The 25,301-nt window shown below is 38.2% G+C and overlaps 2 protein-coding genes across 2 annotated transcripts; both read left to right on the top strand.

Moving 5' to 3' along the window:
* The first annotated feature begins 10,922 nt into the window (after positions 1 to 10,922).
* LOC149289117 (2-oxoglutarate and iron-dependent oxygenase domain-containing protein 2-like) lies at positions 10,923 to 15,755 on the top strand. The gene is made up of 8 exons (XM_089491028.1): positions 10,923 to 11,063; positions 11,526 to 11,720; positions 12,214 to 12,270; positions 12,831 to 12,941; positions 13,639 to 13,738; positions 14,073 to 14,197; positions 14,382 to 14,639; positions 15,480 to 15,755. Exons 1-8 carry the CDS (start codon positions 10,923 to 10,925, stop codon positions 15,753 to 15,755), a joined length of 1,263 nt encoding a protein of 420 aa, XP_089347154.1.
* A 1,974-nt stretch (positions 15,756 to 17,729) lies between these two features.
* On the top strand, positions 17,730 to 23,849 carry LOC149289118 (uncharacterized). Its single transcript, XM_089491029.1, has 6 exons — positions 17,730 to 17,827; positions 18,792 to 18,988; positions 19,647 to 19,961; positions 20,384 to 20,501; positions 23,142 to 23,211; positions 23,796 to 23,849. The coding sequence occupies exons 1-6, from the start codon at positions 17,730 to 17,732 to the stop codon at positions 23,847 to 23,849; spliced, it is 852 nt and encodes a 283-aa protein (XP_089347155.1).
* Positions 23,850 to 25,301: the final 1,452 nt, after the last annotated feature.

Raw genomic sequence — 25,301 nt, forward strand, 5'->3', positions numbered from 1 at the left:
GAATCCTGACACTCTGCGAATCTCTTTTTCGGGAAGCCGACACTTCTCAGATCACTTTGGCAGGAATCCAACTGTCTTGGGATGGTCCTTCAAAACTGTTTACACTCAGTGTAATACATGTACATGTACTGTATTATGACATCAGAATGATAGCTGGCAGGAAAGGTTCCATCCACCACACAGCGCATTTAACTCTTCCACTGTAAGAGTACTGTATGCTACAGCATTATTTATAACATTTTGTGAATGACACCAAAATAAATTTTATTGAAAAGAAACATGATTAGAAATCCCAAAGATGCCTTGTCATTCATTATGTTTATATTTTATTTGCCTGAAATTGTGCTATTTAAAAGTGATATTTTAATGTGATAGTTAAAACAATTAGGACTTAATTTTAGGTGCTTTGGTGTTTGAGATATGAGAAGAGAGAACTACTAAACAGGTAAGCTTGGTGGTTATGATGTGTCTTTTCATACTTCCATACTAGCATTTTTTTTAAAAGTCAAGTTGTAACACAAGAACCACAGTCAGCTTGTACGACACTAACACTTAATGTGACATCTGGTAGAGTGTCTGGCCAAGTGAGCAATGACCTATAGCAGGCTCCTTACTCAGATGCCCACTCAACACACTAAATTCATCAACTAGGTACGGAAAGGTTTATACCAACACTATACACGTTTTATGGGTTTTTGTTTTTTTATTAAAAACAAACTTTTTTTAAACTGTGTAACATAAGAATACAAACAAAACACTGACACTCTAGAATTCACAATAGATATCTCAATTTTGGTGGGCTAGACACCATGTTATCAGCCGGAGTGATAAAACATTAGCTTATATTCAATATTAACCTGTGGGAACAAGGTCTTGTATTATTTCACAAAAAGGTAGTAACAAGAGCCTGAGAATTTACAAAAAAAAATAATTATTAGCTAATTAGAGTCCTTTTGTTAAGCACATAAGAATCAGGATAAACATTTCCAGTAGGTATGACTACTTATTTTTTATTATTTTTTTTTTGTATCAGTGCTTTTTTGCCACATCTAGCACCCAGTTTTATATAATGGTTCAATCTAGTGAACAATGAAACAGTTTGCACTCCATACAGAATGAGGAGAAGGTTCTGTAGGGCACTAAATGCATTGTGGATACACAATGTCAATACACCCCAAATCTGGGTACTTTGATGTAGTGGCGGTCTACGCAATATATGGCCATATAGTGTCAAGGAATCCCCTATATTCATGCCTGAATTTGTATGCCTTTAATGCTTTTTAGGTTGTGCGCTCCCCTAGTTTGTATTTTTTCTGCTGTGCATATTGATAAAACTGCCAGAATCCTGGATAAACAAGTTAGTTTGACATTGATGATATAGATCAGTCTGTATTGTTATGAAATAAAATTTTTCCATTACTATACATCGCTATTTATCTTTTTGTAATTGTAAGACAAGCCTCCATTTCTTCTAAACTCACAACATAATTTCAAACAAACAGAAAACATTCAAATGTTAAATTTGTAATCTAATTGCCCCTTTTCTTTTGGATTGTAAATGTTTTTTTTGTTTGCTTCTCCTATTGCACATGCATTGGTCAAGAAAAGAGCATTTTGCTACCTTTTACCAGTATAATTGCTCTGTAAGCAGTCTTTGTTCGCCATACTTGAAGACCAAGTATGACTAACATCAAACACAAAATAAAAAAAATTGTATACTTCAACAGAAATTTCCTTTCAAATAGTTGCACATCATTTTGTGATGTTAGTTTGTGTAGCACAGGCATGAATCCTTTACAACTCCAGTGATCATTGAAGAAAAATAAAAAAAACCTGCTCAAAAAGCTCTGGTCTTCCATTTATTTTCCTTGTGGGTCTTCCTATATTATATCAGGTCAATAAAGACTGCATGATGTACTGCACCAAATATATCAAGATATAGAAAAACAAATGGTCTTTGCTTATCCTCTCTTATTAGAAGGCATGATCTTTCAAATCCACATTATATTATTAGAAAATCTAGTGAATAGGCACATGCAACAGTCAAAACATTATTGAATAAACCACCATTAGTTTTAATGCATTCTGACTTTTTACCATCGGTTGTGCAAAAGTGTGAGAAGATGGGCACTGCTTGCTTAGTATAGTTATGTGGATTTCGAAAGCTGCTCCTAAGTTATTCTTGCTTTGTCTCAAGCAGGTATATTTTCTCCAGCTGAAAGCACTGTCCCAAATTAATAGGCAACTGATACTGCACCAGATCTTGACTATGGACTGTTACTGGCATAGAGCTCTTCAGTGATTTACGAGCCGTTTGGTGTTCTTTCTTGTCAGCTGTGGACATATTTACTAAACCCTGCAAGAAAGAATCAGAAGATCATGATGTAAACTATTAATGATGGCATAGTACTTCACTGCCATTAAAAAGTATCCCTCCATAAATCACTACCGAGACAATGAGGTTTATTCACTAAAGCAGGAGTTTACAGATTTGTTATAGGTTTGTTAGAGAGTGTCCTCTTTCCAACCTTATTATACATATCATCAATAGACAATGAGGCAAGTCTCACTGCCTTCCAAGCAGTATTTTATATCTGCATTTCTCTACCACTCTTAATTGCTTTCTATATACCTACAGAGATTCATGCAGCAATAATAAGCTATGAGCTCTGTCCACTTATAGAAAAGTGAACCCCAATAAATGTAATAAAGGCCCAAATGCACGAAGCAGTAACCTAAAACAGATGCATTACTACTGCTAGCACACATCACAAGAGAAACACAAAATGCATAGTATCCGTGATCCTACCAGCCTAATCTCGTATACAAACAAACTGCATCATACAGGCGCAGACTATTTGCATGTGTCCTAACCAGCTTTCCTGAACACCGACAACAGTTTCAGATTCAGACAACTAATCCCATGTCATCCCCAATTTAACCTTCAGATTTTAATCTTCTGACTTTATTATATTTTCTATATTTACTGCACACTCACATTGTGTGATCTAATGTATTGCTCTGCAAACACAAGTCGACAAACACTGGTTCCATACTTACTAAGTCTCCGACAGCCATGCTGTGTTCCTGAAGACTGTTACTGCACTGTGAGACAACCTCTTGTCTATTTATCTCTTCAGTCTGTAGGGTGAACAGTGCAGATAACTGAATGAGATTGTCCGCAGTGGTAAATAAAATACATGTAAAAAGCGATGGCATTGTAAATATCAATCCTTTCCACATCTGTGCCACTGGCATTGCATATTGTTACTGAGATTAAATGGCGTATTCACATATTTTTGAGCGCTAACATCTTCTCACACACTTTTAATCTAACAATTTATACTTTCTCCCCTTGAAAAGATGATGTATTACGTATTGCCTAATATACTCAACATCACAAAAAAGCGGTGAGTACACACATAATCACTGATGAAAGAATACATGTGTATAAAACTGTTTCATATATCAAAAGCCCATATTTTAGTTGCCGTTATTATAAAACTAAGGCAGTTTGGTGTCAAAGAGGGACACTAGTGCCACAGGAAGCTTTCTGAACAATATTCTTTTAAGTAGTTTTCCAAACATTTCATTAACCTGCACAAAACAATACCTTAAAGCAGGAGTCCTTACTGTGCATGAGCAGAGGGGTCTTGTTAGACCCCCACCCACCGTGTTTGGCAAGCCAGAGCTGGAGCTAACTGGTAGTAAGTACATCACATGCAATGGCATGGCAAACTGCTTTGCATGGGGAAAGGGAACATTATAAAAACCTAACGGGATCTTTCAGCGATTTTATAAATTAAGTGCATATGAAGGCTGGATATTCAATTTAAGGACCATCACAATTTGACTTTATATCCAAAGCTTTTTTATAATTATATAATATTATAAGCAGTATCTAATACTTAACATAACTCCTGTCTTTGTGTAGGAACAGGAGCACGTCTCAATGGCTTACATTGTATCTTCATTTTAGAACAATCCTCTGAGCCAAGGAGACGACTTAAACGTCTCTTTATTAAGCTACATAAGCGAGTTCTACAATTTATTTTACACGAAGCCCCATGCTAATCTAAATTCAGTACAATAACATTCAGCCCAGTATCTTGACTTGTGATACGTACCACAGGTGATAACCGAGCATCCCTATTGAACAGAAGAAAAAATGGTGTGTTTTTAGTAACTGGATTAATTGAGGTCCTGAACGCAAATAAAACGGGTCCCAAATGTTCGTCCCAATCACTCTGATGATCACAAACTACCCTCCTTATGGAGGATTTCAGGGCCTCGCGTGCTTTCTCATTCAGTCCTGTGCACTCCATGCCTTCCGCTTTGGTCACAATCTGCAGGATGTTCCACTTCTTACACAGGTGTTTGGTGACCTGCAGGTATAGAAAAGTACCTGCTGGGTTATACTGCGTCACTTTGCAATGAAATGCTTGAATGCATATATAATTGGGGGCACATCAACAAGTAACTAATTCCTTCTCCCACTGTCGCAAGATTAGAAGAGTAAAGGGCCTAAAGATTAAGATATCAGAAAATAACCAGTTACTCCAACTTGCTATTCAATTTTAAGTTGAAAAAGTTTAAATACATTTCATACCTCCTCACAGAAGTCCCAGCTTTCACTGAAATAGATATTTTTAGCTGCGCCAAATCTATATTGAAATATAGATAGAAACAATTAAAATGATGAAGGTTTCAGAACAATGGCAGAAACACAGCGAGGATGGCAAGAGATACTGGTGAAATGTTTGATAAGTGATCTTGTGTAACAGCAGCCAGTGACACGATTGAATTAGAACAACTGTTACCGCACCAAAAGATTTACACAGATTTTCCTGTGTCAGATGAGTGGTAAAGTTTGAACAGTTTCTGTATTCAATCCGATATAGCACGTGTGGTCCGGATTTCGATCTGCAGAATTCCTCCAAATATATTTGCCCCCCCCCCGCCCCAGCAAAATGATCTGCATGGGGAATTCGGCAGAATACATCTCCCTGCACGTGATGTACCCAGCTGCAGCACTGGCTCTGCTGAACACACATACTCAATGGGAGCACTTTCCTGCCACCAATTGAAAGGTGTCAAGCTGTCAATCAGTGACAGAACTAACTACCATTGATTTTATTGGAAATAATTACTGCCACTGATTAAGCAGCAGCAAGAAATTTTGGATCACAGGGAAAGAAGATTCGCTGCATGGCCACAACGGGTCCGGTAAGCGTTGTTTTTTTCATTTTGGAAGAATGCCGCAGAGTACTTTAATATCCTTTTTTTGTCTAGAATGGGTGTCAGGGAGACTATACTGACCACCTAATGTAAAGCTCAACATAAATATGGCAAATATATATATTTTTCCCCCCTTTTGACCTGTGCTATTGCATGGGGTTGCAATATTTTATTGGATAAAATCATTGAAATATTTTTCGTTAGCAATCACCTTGCATATATTTTTTTCATAGACTAATTTGGGTTTTCAAAAACAGTTAATGTTTCAGCGAAAACAAAGTGTGGTTTATAGATTATTTCGGAGATTAACTAGAAAAGCAAGATTGATTTAGAGGTAGTTCCGCCACTTCCATTCTCGTCTCACTTATAAGGGTCCCCCCCCCCCTCGTCTCACTTATAAGGGTCCCCCCCCCCCGCACAGGCTTATTAAAAATAAAATGTGCACCAATGATTCAACAAATCTCCTACGAAGAAAAAAAAAAAGTAAAACTGCTACATGAATAAATATGCAGCAATACAAACTAATATCCAAACCTGTAATAGATGGAACTCAAAGCCTTGGCAACAGATAAGGCATCATTTCTGGGTAAAGCCACAGCTTCTGTCCACTTTGTAAAGAAGTCAGTTACTGTTATTACATAGGTGTTCTGCTGAGTGGTTGGAGGAAAAGGACCTAAAATAAAAATCGACAGTTTTAACCGTTACTTAAAAGAAAAACAGACACACAACAAAAACAAGCTATTTCTATAAAAAGGTCTATGGAAAGGCATATTTGAGATTCAAGAGGATTTAGGCAATCATAATTATTATATTTTATTTATATAGCGCCAACAATTTATGCAGCACTTAGACGCATAATCAATACCGCATATATATATATATATGTCCTGATGAAAGTCAGTAATGACTGAAACGTCGACTTGACTTTGAATAAAATGAAATTGTCAATTTAAAGACCTGGAGTGCTGACCATCTTTTTGAAAGTGTTATATATATATATATAACCAAAAGGTATGTTTAAATTAATTCAAAACCATTATACATTTAAATGCATTAATTCCATTTAAGTTAATTGCCAAATCACCCAACAATTAATTTACAATTTTTAAAATAACGTATTTAACTACCTCTGTTATGTATTGTAATTTACTGCCTGTGAGTAAACGCTAATTTAGACTGAAACACGTTAGCCTTGGTCTGTTTTACATCTGGCGTAAGCTGTATAGTCCAAGCATTATTTTTTTTTTTTTACTTTTGGATAAAAACTAAGTGATGGTTAGACTATTTGGGAGAGTTGGAAGTTTGTATTATGTGCACCTTCTGTCAATGTTTATGGTGGAACGTCATGATCAACTGAGTCGGCGCCTGATTTACGCTTTAAACACATAAACACATTACAATGAAATTGCATGAGTAGTTTTTTTTGGTTCACTCATGTTTACTTATTCATTAACGGGGCCTTGGTGCCACACAGGAGCAATCATTACTTCAGTCAACGGGGACTGAACTTTTTTTGTTTTGGGAATTGTTTTAGGTAGTATATTAAATATTCACCCAGGAGAGAAGTTCCTAAAACCTCCCACGGAGAGTTCACCTTCACAGGTTTGCATTTTCTAGGTAGATTTTTGGGATAATCTATATCCTTACAGGTTTCACACACTCTGATCTGCAGAAAACAGAGATATGTTATCACAGAAAATATGGCTTTATTTCAATCCACAGGCACGTTTTTACTCTCAAGTCCAGCACAGCAAAAAACATATCTTTCTGTTGACAAATAGCTCCTGTTTTCCCCTGATAGGCCGTGAGTATTGTGAGAACAAAATCTGAATGCCAAACCTGAATGCTGCCTTCTTTTCATACTGACATCTAGTATATTTTTCTGACGCCCCAGCTTAATATGTTTTTTGCTGTAAAGCTAATGTTCTACTTACATCATTAATCAAACATTCTAGTATGTTAAATAAAACTCAGCAGATGCTATTTTATTATTTCCCCTGTGCACCTGTCTCATGGCTTGTGCATCACCTGCTGGTGCAGAACATACCCCAGCGCCACAAACACAAAAGCAGCAACATTATTGGGAAGGGCTATATGGTGGCTGCACAGACCTCCTCCTTCAGATTGGGTCAAGATTATTGAGTCAAGAAGGTATTTTCACCTCTTTAGGCACAACTTAAAATGGCTTCAATGTGTTTTTTGCCTTCTTCTGGATCCACAGCAAATTCAACACTTGAAGGACTTGTGCTTTTGTTAACCTAGATTATGTTACTGAGGCTCAAGTAATGTTGGTGGGGTCCACATGAGGAAGCTTGACCCAGGCCCTATTCGCTATAAAAACAGCACAGAAGTGCTAATAAACGTACCCAGTCTATTACATCCTTCACAATTCCCAGCCAGTAATATCTGCTTTTGATCCGGTTGACTGTTTTCTTCTGCCCTAAATGGTGACCGAACTCTAGATGGCTCTCTAGAAAAACCTGTCGTCTTTGGTCTGGATCCACGATAACCTTTCGCTTCCCTTCTTTTTTTGTTCCTACGTAGTATAAGCAACCTCCTGGAAGAAGAGCAAAAAACCATAAGAGAACAAATAGTGTTAATTTACAGCTACAGGTATCTGACTTCATTATGTATTAAGAAGTACCAATCCTAATAAGCGTCTCCTGAAAGAAGAGCCTGATCGACCTTGTGGAATTTGAAAGTCACTGCACCAATTTATCAATGCATCACTCAGAACAGGAACACTTGCCATAGTTAGCCCTTAATAACAAAGTCGAAACACTTAAATTCATGCCTCCAAATAACATCTTTTTTTATATAAGAAGAATATACAGAGATATAACTGGATATAAGAGCAGGCTTTGCTTGCTGATCCAGAGAGGATTAGGATTGCCATTCTGGAGCAAGGCACAATTGGACATAGCTTCATTTAGAGGTTGTTGCCTTTTTTGGTAACAGCTTTAGTTGGGGGGGGGGATACAATGTGCATCAAATTCAAATTAAACTAAGAAACTGTACCGCTGCTGCACATTTGTATTTGTGAATAAACAATTTTGATCCCCCTTATTACCTGGATGATGTATGTGCAAAAAAAGGACATGGCTGCATATATATATATATATATATAAAAGCTTGCTTGACCAGGGCCCTCCTTTTCCCCTTGTTTCTGTAAGTTGAATTGTTATATATGCATTTGTAATATACTACTTGTTACATCCTATTTGTTTACCTATTGTACAGGGCTACGTAATATGATGGGGCTATATAGTGAGTGTGTGTGTGTGTGTGTGTGTGTGTGTGTGTGTGTGTGTGTGTGTGCATACACGCATGCGTTTAATGCATTCAGAAGCAATCACTGTCTCCAGATTTCTGTTGTGCACAAAAAACAGAAAGACTTCAATCCAAACATTTAAGGTAGGAACTTCTCAGCTCCGGCTACCTGGAGCCTTCCCTTGTGGGATGCAGCCAGGACTGAACACTGACATCAGGGGGCGGTCCCACAGATGTCGGTGGGCGGTCCCGCTGACAGCAGCGGGAAACACCCCCATTTAACCCCTTCGCGACCTTTGCCGGTTCAGGACCGTCATGACATGAAGGTCACTAAATGACCTTTGACGGTCCTGAACCGTCAAAAAGTAAAATAAGCTTAGAAAGTGATCAACGATCACTTTCTTCGCTTAAACGGCGTTACTGTAATGCCTCGATGTTGAGGCATTCAGCAAGGCCGAGATCGGCATCGGGGGCCATGTCTGGCCCCTCCCGGAGGCGTCAACAGCCGCCATACATTGTATGGCGGCGGACGCCCGTTTTAAAAGCGTTTAGGAGGCGATCAACGATCGCCTCCTAAACTTAAATGGTGTCGCTGGAATGCCTCGATCAGGAGGCATCCAGCGACACCAAACACTTACCTCTGGGTGGGCTGTGACCGCTCCGGAGAGCGGTCACAGCCGCCGCTGCCGGTGATCTTCGCCATCAAGCAAGATGGCGGCGGCCCGGGAAATAAAACAATAAAGACGAAAAAGTTCGCTAGAGGGTCTCCAGACCCTCTAGAGAACTGGCTCCACTTGCTGGTTGAATACAGGTACTGCATTCAACCATGCAAGTCAATGGAGCCCAGCTTTCTAATCACTATGTGATTAGTAAAATATTCAAAAAAAATAAAAATAAATAAAAAATGGAAAAAAAAAATTAAAAAAAAATGTGCTAACATTTAAAAATTATTATGCAGTGATGTCACTAGATGAACCATCCAGTACCAGAAAAATGTGTAAAAAAAAATATAAAAAAAGTATTAAAAAAATAAAATAAAATTAAAAAATAAAGTTTATTATTTTGAGCAAGTGCTAAAATTTCTCAAAAATCTCAACAAAGAGTTAAAAAAAAGCACTTCAAATACCCAAGGGGTGTCTAATATATAAAAAAAATGGCTGATGGGGTAAATTGGAGTGGCCTAGCTCAAAGATAGGGCATAGGTACAGACTGACCAAAATGGAGAAAAAAAGCGCACTTCCCAAATGTGGCATTTTAAATCTGAAACAACCCGACAAACCCATGCATGTCGGGTATCACTGCACTCAGGAGATGTTCCTGAACACACATTGGGGCATATACCAGGACCTGTATATCTATAACTAAAGTACAATTTGTGTGAAAAAAAAATAAAAAAAATTACTATTACAAAGTTTGACAAAGTGTAGTTGTATAATTGGTGCATGGAAAGGGTTAAAATAACAGCATTTGGAATACGCTGGGGTGTCTAGTTTTCAAAAATATATGGTTTGAATGGGTTAAATTGAGTTAACCGGCTTCAAAGATGTTCCAAAGAGGAGATGGAGGCAGACTGACCAGATTTGTTAAAAAAGATTTGGAAATCATAAAACGCTGCTTGTACTTATTGCCCTATAACTTACAAAAAACAGCAAAAAAACATAAAAACATTGGGTATTTCTAAACTCAGGACAAGTAGTAGAATCTATTTAGCTAGTTTTTTTAATTGCTTTTTAGGTGAGTAAAAGATTTTTCAAATAAAAGTCATAAAATGTGTTTTTTTTTCAATTTTTCACCATGTTTTTTTAATTTTTTTATAGTAAATAAGATGATACGATCAAAATAATGGTATCTGAAGAAAGCCCATCTTGTCCTGAAAAAAACAATATATAACTTATGTGGGTACACTAAATGGGTGAGGAGAAAATTACAGCTGAACACAAGCACCACAAAAGTGTCAAAACAGCCTCGGTCCCACAGGGTACAAAACGAAAAATGAGCCCGGTCCTTAAGGGGTTAAAGGAAAAAATGGGTGGGGAGCAGGGCAAAACAAACAAGCTTGAAGCCTAGAGGGTCTGTTTCTGTAAGTCAAATGGTTATGCTATATACTATGTCCTGTCTACCCATTGTACAGCGCTACAGAAAATGATGGCGCTATATAAAACAATAAAGAATAATAATAGATACAGGCACGTCTGCTATTTAGGATTGAATAAAAATAAAAACCTCCTAACAGTCATTACTCGTCTGTGCCTTATTTACCATCCAGTGTAAACTTGCGGGCGTATCTCTTGAGGGTCTTCTTTTTGATAGAGCAGTAGGAAGGGGGGTATGAGCCTTCAGCCAGGAGCTTGTATATATCCTCCATTTTATTGGGGCTGGACTCCACCACAACCTCTGCCACATGCAGCAGGTCCATGCTTACCGTCACACGGCAGCTGCTCCAGCATAACCCCAAACCTACCTATCGGACACCCAGAGAGGCGCAGGAATGCTGGCCCCCGGCTGGGAATCACACAAAGTACCTACACGCATTCAGCGCTGAACGAACGCCGTATGTGAGCTTCCTGTCGGGGGGACTGTATTTACTGTAACTCCACAAGGCTAAGGGACAGCGCACAATCTCACAGCTGCCACAAAAGTGTTTTCACTATGGCTGTCATGTTGCCATGGCGCTGAATCGCCTTATTACATGAGCAGAACGTGCGGAAATGTAATTCGAATATGTAGACAATTACTAGAGAATACTAACATGACTTCAAGTATAATATAGTCTACTTTTTCCATAAATGGCTACATATTTTCAAGAACCCCCAAAGACGCCAAACAAGAGCTGGTTCTAACAGAGCTCTAACTAACAGAAACGACAGCTTTACTACATACAAATACCTGTATCAAATATGACGCTTTGTAGCTCTTCAGGTTATTATGCCGCGCGCACAGAAACAGAGAGGGTAATTTTTACACGATCCCTCGCCGCAGGGAACGCATTTTTCCTTTTTCCTTGTTGCACCCGGTAGTATTTACTTGGTGACCGGCGTGAGCTAGTTCTCCGATCCAATCAGAATACGCCTCCAGCCCAGGGCATGGCAGGCAGACCCCGGGAGCTGTCCTACTGCTGTTCCTGCTTCTACACCGATAACATTTTCATTGAGGAGTATCAGGCCCATGTCAGGTTCACGGATGTGCAACAGTTCAAAAGGGACTACGAGAGGGTATTTTATTTCTTATCATCTGCTTCAGAGAACTTCGAGATGAGGCAGATGGAGCTTATTGCAGATCTTACTCAAATGATGTGCTGTTCACTACTTCTAGGCTTGTATTTTTTCATTAGAGATATACGGTATATATATCAACTATATATATTACAGCAAATAAAGTTGATGCACTCAGCAGGTCTTCTTTTTATAAAATGTATTGACTTGGTGAAGGGTTCTCAAGGGTTTTTGAGAAAGGCTCATTGAGAGCCTAAACGTTGGACCTTCACCAACTCAATAGATTTTATAAAAAGAAGACCTGCTCAGTGCATTTATGGCTTTTCCCAATCCCAAGGGAGAAAGCCCTGCCACTTTGGAGACCGACCCGTGTAAGCTAGTTTTATTGCTTCATACAGATCACTTTGTATGCTGAAGTTTCTACCTATGAAATGTAATTTTAAATGTATTTATTCAAAGAATGTTAATTCATTGTTTTGCTTGTACTTGGTAGGCGTTATACAACAAAGGATGTCGGACATCTGAGCAGTTTGGACATGTTCTGGAAAAGGTTTGTGTTCAATTGAAGATGCAACCGTTACCATGCAATAATTCCATACTCTTAATAATGTGAACAGTTTCCACTCCTTTTATGAGACCCTGTTAGATAGTGTAACATTATTTCGCACCATTTAAAAGACAGACTCCGAGCAAGACAGAGTAGTAGTTTGGTAGCGACCCAGGCGGCCATATGCTCCCCTATTGGAGAAAGCATGCAGACTGTACATACATTATTTGAAATCGGAAATATTCTTAAAATTCAAACTACCCTTAGTTCAGCTATTGTGAACTACACCATCTATGATTCTTAGTCAGCTCTTTAACTGAAGACTGAGAAGCATTGCAGCCTCTTCCCATAAGCTGATGGCTTATTTTTATGTATTGATGTATACAGGGCCATCATATTCCATAGTACTGAAATTGTTTCGTGTTTTATGTCCCATTAAATGCTTTTGGGTTCATGTAATTAATTTCACTGATTTGTTAATATTTATTTCCTCGGGATATGGGTGTGAATCGCTTTGTGTATTGCCTATAACATAGACTTGCGTGCCACAAACTATTTTTTAGGTCCAGAAAGAAGTTCAGAGGAGAATGAATTTAGGTGAGGAGTCAACGCACAGAAGAGCTGAGATTTCTTTCCGCTATAAACCGCTGCATCCTCAGCTGTATGTTTTACAGGTAGGCCATGCTCAATAGTGAATTTTAGTGCATTCTCTAAATACTGATCTGAGATATATATATATATATATATATATATATGTATGTATATATTAGCCTTGTCACTGCATATATGGTCGGTGAGACAGAGCGGTTTCTATGCTCCCTCCAGCTGCCCTCTGCTTTGACCCACCACCTCCCATTTACCTCTGCTCTGACCTGGAGGAGAGGAAGGAAGAAGAAATAGGAAAGAGGAATAAAAAGCAAAAAAGAGAGGGAGAAACAAGAAAAAGGGAACATTACTTTTTATCTGCAATTGTTGAAGTTGTTCTGCTGCAGCTGTGACTCTCCATGACTCTCTATGACTCCAAGAAAATATAACATCTATAACAAGAGGATATTGACTTTGTTGGATGACACTCTAGACAATCTGGGGCAGGTTTCAAGTGACTAGATGAAGGAGAGGAAAGGTGGAAAGAAATAATTGAAAGAGCGTAGGTGAGAGGATAATAGATTAGATGAGAGAGGGTGAGGGAGCAAAGGAGGCGAGAAAGAGAGAGCAAACGGAGAAAAGAGAGAGAAAACATAAACCGAGAAAAGATGTGGAGAGTGATCTGGGGGAGAGAAGGGGTTAGAACCGAAGGAGGAGAGGGAAAGGTATCTGGAACCCGTATCTATCATATGAAAACATGCTTTTTTTTGTTTTTCTTTTCACAAGGAATCCTTTTTCGCAGCAGAATTTTTAGCAGCTGTCAGATTTTGTCAATCTCCTCAGGCTGACTTAGATGGTCTGTTAAATCATCTTTACTCCATACCAGGTAATATAATTGTGTATGTAGCAGTTGTAATGTATTGCAGGGAAATTGGCCGGGTTTAGGACTCGTATAAATGTGCCCCCTTCTTTACAGTAAAGAAGGTCATAATATATGAAGGTGCCGTAGCAAAAAATCATTTCATTATTTAGACCAACTATTGTAGGAAAACTATATTGTGGATGTCTCTTTATACTTCTTTTTAAATCCTAACCATCTTGCAAGGTCCCAAAATAACAAATACTGAGAATTTTATAAATAAGTGTTTGCATCAGATAAATAATGTTAATAGTTAGTGTGCTCAAACACAATGATTCCAAAATATTTGGTTTATTCTTAGGAAAGAGGGCCTATCGGCTCCCAGTGTTTGTTCCGGAGTTTTGCAGAGATTTCTTAGAGGAGCTTGAAAATTTTGAAAAATCAGATTTGCCAAAGGGACGTCCGAACACAATGAATAACTACGGGGTAAATTTGGACTGAGACGTTTTTAAATGAATCTGTGGACGGTAATATGATTATCTGGGAAGATCAGCCCAGCTTGATGTACATTGTTTAATTGTACCTTAGCTGTATCGTCTATGGACTGTTTCATAATATAACTAGCTCCCTTTTATGTTATCCGTGATGGGTTGGCTTTTTTTTTTCTCAGGTTCTTTTAAATGAGCTGGGATTAGATGAAACATTCATCACTCCTCTGCGAGAGAAATATCTGAAGCCACTCAGCGCTGTCTTGTATCCGGACTGGGGTGGGAGCTGCCTGGACAGCCACAAAGCATTCGTGGTGAAGTACGCACTACATGAAGACTTGGACTTAAGTTGTCACTACGACAATGCAGAGGTTACACTAAATGTTTGCCTGGGCAAGGACTTTACTGAAGGAAACTTGTATTTTTCAGATATGAAAGAGGTAAGATGTTGGTTTCCTTCCTACTAAGCAACTATAATGTTAAGGCTGCTTTTATAAATATACATATATTTAGAAGAAATACAAGCAATAAAAAAAGGGGTTGTGGTCACTTAAAGTTAATATAAAACAAGTGAATTGCATGGGAGCTAGAGAAGTTCTAAAGATTTGGTGGTGTTCTTTCCCGGGAGGACTGGTCTCTGATCTGACCATAGGAGGATGGTCGGGGGAACAATTTTGATGCCGATTGAATGCCAGTGGAAGTTTAGGACTCTTCAGCTATGGAATCAGCAGAGCACTGGGACTTTTACGAACATCTAAGAACTTGGTGACCCTGCTCTGTAGCTTGGCGTGGTCTACTGCTTCATGGCTGAGCTAAAAGCTTCCACTTTCCAATACCACTTGCCGTGGAATATCTAGTAGGAATTAAATTTCATGTACTGACACTGCAAAGGTGGCATCCTATCACAGTTCCACGCTCAACTTCACTGAGCTCTCCAGAATAACCCATTTTTTTCACAAGTGTTTATAAGTGCAGAGTGCATGATTACTTGATTTTATACACCTTTGGCAATGGGTCTGATTGAAACACCTGAATTCAATAATTAAGAGGTGTGTGATTTTAAAGGAAAATTAACAATTTCTTGCAGCTCATAGTACATGACATTGCAGAGTTATATATCAGGGGTTGCAGGGCCAAGATACAATTATATCATGATGTGTACGTTTATTTTGCATTTGAGGGATTACATGTCAATTACAACTATTGCTAGTTTATTATTGGTTTCTTTATAAACCGTGGTTGAGCTGACCTTATCCTGTTTTCACCTTCTATTGTTCAAGGTCCCTTCCAATGAGAGAAGGTACACAGAGGTTGAGCACGTTGTTGGTCATGGGATTTTACACAGGGGGCAGCAAGTTCATGGAGCCCTTCCAATTGAGTCTGGAGAGCGATGGAACCTTATTGTATGGATGAGAGCCTCACAAGTCCGAAATAAACACTGTCCTATGTGCAACCAAAAGCCCCAGCTGGTGGAGACCCTGGGGGAGGGTGATGGATTTACGTATGTTGAAGGGGAAGACCGAGCAGGAACCGTAGATGTTTGTTCTTTAGTTTAACAGAGGCTTGGCTGGTCCCAGATACTTTATAAAAGATAATGCTAGTCAGGTGACTATTTAATGCCTTACGGGAAAATCCAGCCTCGCTTAAATGATAATGGGACCCAGAACTACTCGGATTGATACAAAAAGATTGTAAAATCTAAATACCTTGAGGCAAAACTGTTGTTTGGTCAAATGCAAACAATGCTGTGCCCTGGTTGTTATTTTAAATTAAACAAAAATGTTCATTTATTTTATCTCTATGCATACTTTATATTCTAATTGTATTCTATCTATACTTTTGAAGTCTTTTACTGCGATTGGGACTTGTGACAGATGCTGGTGTCATTTATGGAAACCAACTAACCTTTACATTAATTTTATTTATTTATATAGCACCAGCAGATGCTGTAGCAATAGGGGACAGTGTAAATAAGGGGGGCTGAGTCTAATTAACAGGGAGGGCTCTGGGTAGAAGGAGCCTGGAAGTTCTCAGGTATGTTTGTGTGTTTCTCGGAACCGGTGGTGAGTGCATACCTTTTATTAAAGTACTTTATGCAACACCGTGCTACATTTTGTGAATTGTGTATAACTAATTTAAAGGTGGATGGTTTTGGTGATTTTGGATCAGTTATGTAATGTAGTGTGAAATACTTTTTTCTCACAGTCTACACAGTTTTTACCAATATCAAATAAAGTTATGTTATCAGCCCTTTGTTTTTTGTCAGTAATGGCTGTTTCTTTCCCATATCACAAGCAAAATTAGTTTATTTCCACCTTCACCAAATGGGAGCAATACCTTAAGAAGAAGGAATAGCATGCAAACCCTAGAAGAGAAGATCACTGCTGCCAGTTATATTTATATACTAAGAGGGATGGGCACCTGATACCTAGAATGTTACTTTGTTTTTTCTTTTCAAGGGATCAATAAAGCAAATTCATTGTCTCTTTATCAGTGACTTTATGAAATTAGGGCGCTCTAATTAAGAAAACTATGGTTGATATAGCCTTGATTTTTGCAGCACTGTCTGTGTGGTGGAAATAAAATGGGGTTATCTCGGTTGTAAAGAACACCAAGTCTAAATTAACGTAAATGGTATTAATGTGGGACCTTTTGTAAGGTAAAAAATATAATTATTAATCAGTCGCAAACAGAGGCTTTGTAAACCACAGCGCGGAGGAACTGTTGGAGAGAGTTATGTTTGCTAGGGGGCTGAGATAACTGACGGACATGTAGGCGGAAGTCCAACATTCTGGGAAAACGAGATTCTTAAGTATTATGATTACATTAACAGACCGGGTTATTGCTGTAAATCTAACTAACAGTAAGTACGGCTGTATTTATTCACACACTCCTGTGGACAACATCCGGTCTTATAAAGAAGGTGCTTGATGAACGGAGACAGCAGTGCACATGCGCTGAAATAGTGCGAGGAAATGTGTTTGTTTAGGGACCGGAGACATGGCCGTATCAAGCAGCTCTATATCCGCACATTACGTTGTAGCAATATCCGGGCTCTCCAGGGTTTTACGTCATGCTCCTGGTCTGTTATTTTAGGGCTGTCTGCTTGATATTCTGCATTCTGTGCATTCAAGGACTGTTTGAAGGCTTGACTGCCACATTCACTGTGCCACTAGTGTGGGAGCTTTATGCTGGGCCATTATAGAGTTAAAGCTTCAGTGTCGATACATTTATGGCGGTGTATTGTATGGTAGTGATGTAATGACATTATTTTCTGAGGCTTTATGTATTTATTTAACGCTTAAAGTGGATACTGATTGTGTTGCTGTAAATAGTTCACTAGAAGGTGTTTTAGAATATTGTATATTATATTATAATTTATTATTATTATTTATTGAAGAGTGACAGCTAGCAGATCCATTATGATTTCCCCACGTCACTGCTTGGTTTATTAGACCTTTATTTGTATAAATCATGAAGTTAGAAAGTCAGTAACACAAACAGCACCTGTGTCCAGTCCTGTAATAGAAATGGCGTACAGCATACCCGTTCCTTCAGAGCTTTACGTCTTCATTGTGGCAGTGCTTCAAAGGCAGGCCGCAGACATTAACTATATGATAGCGGCACGGCAAGTTAATGGAGATGAGGTCCGAGACGTTGAGAAACCATAAACTCATTTAAAATGACCTCGCAAGGCCATGCAGCCAAATTCACAGTAAGCACTCCTTGACCCATCACCTTTGAGCTTGTTCTGGAATCTTGTGATTTAGCTGGGTACAGGCAAAAAGAGCTGGATTTGAACATAACCTTCTCACGCTAATAAACTGATACACCAAATACATTAATATTGGATTGGCAGAGAATGAAGACCAGGTACACACTCTCTCTCTCTTTCTGTTTTTCTTCAATAATTTACTGATCAGCAAACACTAGATAGCGATGATTCAGGTTCTGACCTCCAGTTGTTATTGAACGAGAACTATCTGGTCATAATTCCATAGATGAGGTGTTTTTAAAGAAATCTTAGTAATTTAACTATATATTATACATGGCCAACCAAGTTCCTCCCGCCAGACCAGCTCGCAGACTTGGCTATTTATAATGCAGAGTAGAGTCAGGGAGATCTGAACTCCTGTCCACCTCTGCTTTAGTCGCTGAATCTCATAAACTGCCAGTAAGCGGGTCTACATTTTACTGCCCTGTGTGAACCCTAAAATAATAATAAAAAATTATCCATGAGCATAAAATACAATGCTGCACGCAGTCATGTAGGAAAGAATTCACAAAACCCCAGGTTTTATCTTATTTACTCAAAAAAAAAAACTTCCTTTATCTGCAGACCTTTTGATGACAATGCCAATGAAGTTCAATACTCAATAGGTAGTAGGCTAAGTCAATGTGTTTCTACTATTCAGCTGCTGGAAAACAGTATGCAAACTGTTTAAAAAAGAAACTGCATGGTATTTTTGAAAACGTAATGGTGGAGGTTCCCTTTTTTTACTTGTTTCTATAAATTTGTAATAATGTATTTCACATCGTGAGTGCCTGTACATCAGTTCATTTTTAAGTCAGTGATTTGTTATTGAAAGCAGACTGTATGGTGAAGAAGCAGTGATGGAGAACAGTCTGACAAAGAGATGCCGGAGCAGAAGCTCAAGTACATCTCGCAGTAAGTCGTTTAAGAAGAAGAAGAAGAAATCTAGATCACGTTGCAGCACTCCTTCTCCTGTCAGGAAACCATCCTCCCTCGCCAAATACCATTCACAGTCACCGGAACGAAGTAAGAAAGGCAAGTGTAATAGTCAGTTATGTGCCTGAATTCCACATCTGGGTCTATAGTTAGGAGTTTGATAAAACACTGGTTTGCTGTAAAATTAATTCTTTTGGACGAGGAACTGAAACTGCATAAATACTTTAAAAATAACATACAGATTTGCAAGGTAATTAAAATCTTTCTGTTTGGCTGTGTAAGCAACATTTTTAAAGGTATCTCAGCTTCTGAGCCTATTGGCTTTATAAATTAAGATACCTTTAAAAATGTTGTTTGCATTAAAGGGGGAGAAAAGTTTAAATGAAAGAATTTATGAAGCCAATAGACTCAGAAGTCTTTCGTTTAAACTTTTCTCCACCCCCTTTAAGTATTCATCTTCGACTGTTTGTGAAGGCAAAATCAGAAGGTTTCACCCAGGATGCAAAAAGCAAAGTTCTGAAGAGGTGAAATAAATCCCTACAATGTATCATCATCTGTTTAAATGGTCACTGAAGATAGGCACCACTTAAAATGTCAGTTTTCAGCACACAAACATGAAATAGATTATGTTTGCATGACCTTGGTTACATCGTATAGAGGCAGCAATATTTGCATGGTTGCCTCTTATTGTAGGCCATATTCATTTTACCCGTTTGGTTCCAGTCCTCAAGTTCTTCTCATCTTTGTGACATTTTAGAAAGAAGAAAGAAGAAAATGAGAAAGAGGAAGGCTAGCACTTCATCATCTTCGTCTTTCCGTAGCTCAAGTTCTTCCTCATCGTCATCATCTACTGGCTCATCCTCAGATGACTCTAGTGACAGTGACAAAAAGTATAAACAAAAAAAGAAAGCAAAGAGCAATAAAGGGAAAAAGAAAGTGAAAAAGAAAAGCAAAAAAGTGAAGAAGAAAGATGTAGCCAGCACCCAAGATATCAAACCCAAATCACAAGAATGCTTTCTTGGCCCATCTCCAGATTTGTGGCAGAAAGACTCTATTGAAGACTGTGATCCGGGTGAGATGATACGTGACTATACTATACTATGTACTATGTACAATGTGAAGGAAGCGCTCAGTTGTGTCTGTGTTTCCTTGAGGTACCTGCTTCATATTTGTTTTAATTAAATTGTTGTTCCATGACTATCATGTAAAGCAAAACACTAACGTGTGCAATTTTTTATACACAATGGTACTTCAAACTGGCTATATGTATCATGCAGCAGCAGCATTTTTCATGTGCAATCATTTTGGTAGCTGTGAAATAGCACACATTTTTTATATAGCACAGATATAAAAGTAACTTGCAAATATTGGAAAATAGTATGTACAAATGTTTTTTAAATGGCTTTCAAACACACACCCAGTCATTAAGTATCCTAATATTAGGGAGAATTGGAATCCATTACAAGTATATTATTGTCATTTTTTGCCTTCTAGCTCTGACTGATGAACAGAAGACCCGAATTCAAGCGATGAAACCGATGACTAAGGAAGAGTGGGACGCACGGCAGAGTGTTATCAGGAGAGTTATGGACCCAGAGACCGGAAGAATGAGGTACTGCTCTGCATGCTATTAACTGGTATAAATGGAGCACTGAAATACCTTCAGGTAATCACTTTGATGTTCGTTATGATTTACAGAATTATAAAAAGGCTGACTTAGCCAAAAGGGAAAATTATGTTAGATATCCTCCAGAAGCATTTATTTTGTTCAGTAATCATGCCTGTCAGTGTTGACATAGATATATTGTCTCAACATCAGATGTATTCATTTATTCGCTATAATGGGAACATGTATATGTATGATGTATTCTCAACTAATAATTGACAAATATAGATGTATTGTTCCAATAATCCATCATTTGTATTAAGATTTTTTCCAGCTATGTACATTTTCAAGAACATAAATGCTAAGAATATACATTTGTATCCAGTGAGTTATTGCAATAGTGATAAATGTGAAATGTGTGTAGCACGTGTGCATTATAATCAGCTCAGTAAGGCATACTCCATGATTGTCTCTTTATGTACATTCTGAAGGCGAATAGATTATTAAACTAATAAATAGTCACTATGATACAGAAATGTTTTCATTGTGGTATCCTTATATTATTTATCCATCTATCTAGCATTTGACAGAAACACGTATATGATTACTTTTCTTTTGCCACTAATTTATTTTGCGAATGACATAACTGATGAAAATGTGCATAATCTATGCTTCTTTTCAGTCCATTAGAGCTGTCAATGTCATTCTTCACATAGTAAAACACAGTGGCAGTGTATACTAAAATGTACGTGGGGTTTATGGGAAGCTGTAGCTCGATGGCAGATACCAGGGAACTAACAGTACGGCTTATAAATTAGTATTACTTTCATTATCCTTTATTTATATAAATGTGGGTAAGCCCGTATAAGTGTGGTACAAACCAGAGCCTAGCCGTACAGTTCCAGATCATGGCCTACACATTGGACCATGAAATTGTTTGCATTTGATTAGTGTTAGTAAATTCACGTCTCTTTGCATTTACATTTTGTGTATTACATCATGATAATCTGGTACGATTGTTATTAAGTTACATGATTGTATACAAATACCGCCAAGTCAAGACAAACAGGAGATAAGAAATTGGAAAAGAGGGCTACGGGGCAGTGTATCAACAGCATCTTGTGAAAGAAAGAAAAAGTCGTTAATAGTCTAGATATACCATGGGGTGTGGTGGTATAATAGTAAATGTCACATTTTATTTACTGTTTGATGTCATTACTGTGCTGGATTCTGATGGTGACCATCTCCTGATTTATTAGGATTTAGTGACACGAGCTCTGGACACCAATCAGAGCCGCACTACCTTCTATTTATACTTCAATATATTCTTCCATTGTTTCCCAGCTATTTAATTACAGAGGGCTCCGTAGATGTCTTCAGATTGTAAATTAGAAGCAAAGCTGCTTTTCGGGACCGTGAGCCCCACCACTAAAAAAACCAAACCTTTTCCTTTTACAGTAATGCATACTCAATCACTTTGATGAATATTCCGAATGCAAAAGTTTCACTAGCAGGAAATGACCCATTTTTAAACTGCTGAATGAATGCAAAAGAAAATCCTGCAGGACAAGCAGATTCTTTAAATAGACACGGGCTTGGCATGCTTATGGCACGTTCTTTTTTAAAAGCCAGTTAGCTGTCAGGGAGACACAGGAGGCATTCAGGTTATCTATTCAGCTATCCCCATCCATAGCAGAATTAAATTCAAAATACTCACTCTATCCTACAAAGCTCTCACTAACGCCACCCCCTTCTACCTATCCTCCCTCATCAGCAAATATAATCCAGCCTGTCCTCTAAAATCCAACAATGACCTGCTCCTCGCATCTTCACTCATCACCTTCTCCCACGCCTGCCTACAGGACTTCTCTCGCGCAGCACCAACCCTCTGGAACTCTCTTCCCCGTGCTGTCCGACTCTCACCATCTCTACCCTCCTTCAAACGCTCACTAAAAACGTTTCTCTTTAGGGAAGCCTACCACTGACATAAACTCCCCCTACATTAACATCATTCACTACCAAGCAGTCCTCCTGTTTCTCACCCCTTATCCACCTAGAATGTAAGTTCCTGCAGGGCCCTCCATTCCTCTTGTATCTGTATGTCAATTGCTTGTCATTTTGTTCTTGTGGTTATCTGTAAAATTTTTACCTTGTACAGCGCTGCGGAATCTGTTGGCGCTTTATAAATAAAGTATAATAATAATAAAATAATAATATTTGTGATACTGTTCCTCATTTACACATCACAGTATTTTTCTGCATCACCCTTATTGTATAATGCAAAAGAGATCATTTCTTTAGATGGGGACTTGTGGCAAAAAGTTTGATTAAGATTGGCAATTCCATTAATAATTTAATCTATTAACGTTATACGGTGCGTGTGAGTGATTACATTATAGAATATTGTCAGGAAGCACCATTAGTATGGGGAACAAGCAGCGTTTTTACCAAACCACTGTTTACTTTGCAGAGAGATGTCCTTCACTGATCCATCCATCTCTGACTCGTCGAATACGTTTCTATTCCATAGTATGATACAACACTTCTACATATAGCTAAAATTGTAAAATATACATCATACAGTCCTTTGAATTTCCCCAAATTCACATTATTTGAAGCCACCCTCTAACTTTTTTCTTTTTTCAGATTGATTAAAGGAGATGGTGAAGTTCTTGAAGAAATTGTAAGCAAAGAACGGCACAAAGAGATCAATAAAGTAAGCCTTCTGCAAAATAATTTTGATAATAAACTGAAAACTTTGTGCTTGTTTCAAGTAAACTGTCGCCAGTCTAAAATAAGATTCAAATGCATTGAGAGATCTTGTGTAGCCGGGTGTATGAGATGTACTCTATAGAAACATAGACTCTGAATTAGATTTTTTTCTTCTCTGGAATTTGCAGGCAGCAATGGGTAACTTTATCATTTCGATTTTTGTTTCAAGCACCTACATCCCTATGCATGAATCTCTGGCGTCATGTGTGGCCCTTCTGTAGTCATCTCAGGCTAGTAGCTCCCCTTAGTCTCTGTATTTAATTCAGGAATTAAGGAACATCCATGCAAAGGCTTATTTAAGTTTTGTTACTTGAAGCAGAAAGCAGGAAAATCTACCTGGCACACATTGCTGGGTACCCTACTGCCAATTTAATCATACATATAGGGGAGGGGTCGGCTATGAGAGTTCCTCTATAACAAAAGGTTGTGACCACTACAGATTGGTTCATTTGCTTTGTGAGATGCAAATGTATGGATCGCTTGAACTTCAAAACACCATTATAACAGTCTCCATTTTTATAATTGCAGCAAGCTACACAGAACGACGGCCTTGCTTTTCAAATCCGATCTGGGATGTTCTAGACACAGGCACTTCAAGGATGGATGCTACGCAATGTGAATCATGTCCATGTTTTTAGTTAAAAGGCAGTTATCGTTTATATGTCATTGTCTAGAACTCTTATTAAAAAAAAAAAAAAAAGCAGAACAAAACATAAAAAACTTGTAAATGAGATGATAGAAATTTTATTTAAGCAAGATAAATAATGTAAACTATAGAATTGTAATTTTTGCACCAACATACAATACGTATAGTAAGATGGAGTATACTTGTGATGTAGTCTGAGGTCCATCAAGCTCAAATTTCTGTGTTTCTCTCACTGTAGTCTGTATGATCGTCTGCCGGTGTCGGCCTTGAAGACTGAGATGAGGATTTTTTTTTTCTTTTTTAATAAAGTTGCTTCACGTACCCTGCCTAGTTTAACACTTTTTAGTAAAAACACAGAACCAGAAACACGATTCATATTACTGTTAAATGCCCAAATATCCTTTAATCACGTAAATATTTGGCTCGCTCATCATTTTTTGGTAAATGCTTGTCATGTGATGAAAGCAGACACGCATAGCTACTGAAAAGGCATCATGAAGTTTAGAGAATGAAATGACATCTGATTAAAGGGGAGGCTTTGTGAATTAAAAATAAAGCTGTCTTCTATAAAATAATATGGTCACCAAGACAGCAGGGTTTCCTGTTGCTTTGTGTATATGTAGATCTGGTTGCCATTGTAAGGAGGCACGTAATAATGATTGCATTCTAATATCAATCACCACACTGAGCTGATTCCTTATGGTGATAATTAAATCCCGTTCCCCATAGACCTTAATTGATTGGTCAGAGTTCCTTCAATGTGGCATTCAAGTGAATACCACAAGGCAGTGTGATAACTTTGTATGTTTGTCTAGTAGATTAGGTCACAATAGTAGGTGCTTAGTGGCTTTGTGTGTGTGTGTGGGGAAGTACCCCAGCAACTTTAATTCTACTTTTTTTCCCCTCAATGGTTATGGTGACTGATAAATTGCAAAGCCTGTGTCTGGAGCTCTGGCAGTGTAAAGGATCCATCTACAGGAAAGAACAATGATCCCAGAGACATTTCTATGCTCTGAACCTGTCTCTCTAGTGTTTGTTATGGAAGTGTTATATATTTTAAAGAGGGTATTGGAAGTTAAACTGCTTCTTTGTAAACATTATATGCTCCTTCCTGTACTTAATATTGTCTGAAAATGCATTGTTTATCCCTGGTAGTTACTTACAGCTGCTGAACCGGCAATCAGACCGAAGAGCAGATAACGGTCATCTGATTTCTTGTTTTGCAGTATGGAAAAATCCAGAGCCCTTCTGAACGGGGAGGGATCCACGCTTGTTTGAGAACAACCTCTCGTCACTTCTAGCGCTGCTGTCTGAGTGAAGTTGCCTTTCATTCGGAGTGATGCTTATTCTGTCATAAACAAAGCGTGTCTCTTTAAACTCCCAGCTCT

This window comes from Sceloporus occidentalis, unplaced genomic scaffold, assembly GCF_023333645.1.
Source record: "Sceloporus occidentalis isolate IW3139 unplaced genomic scaffold, rSceOcc1.0.p SCAF_48, whole genome shotgun sequence".
NCBI classification, from domain to species: domain Eukaryota; kingdom Metazoa; phylum Chordata; class Lepidosauria; order Squamata; family Phrynosomatidae; genus Sceloporus; species Sceloporus occidentalis.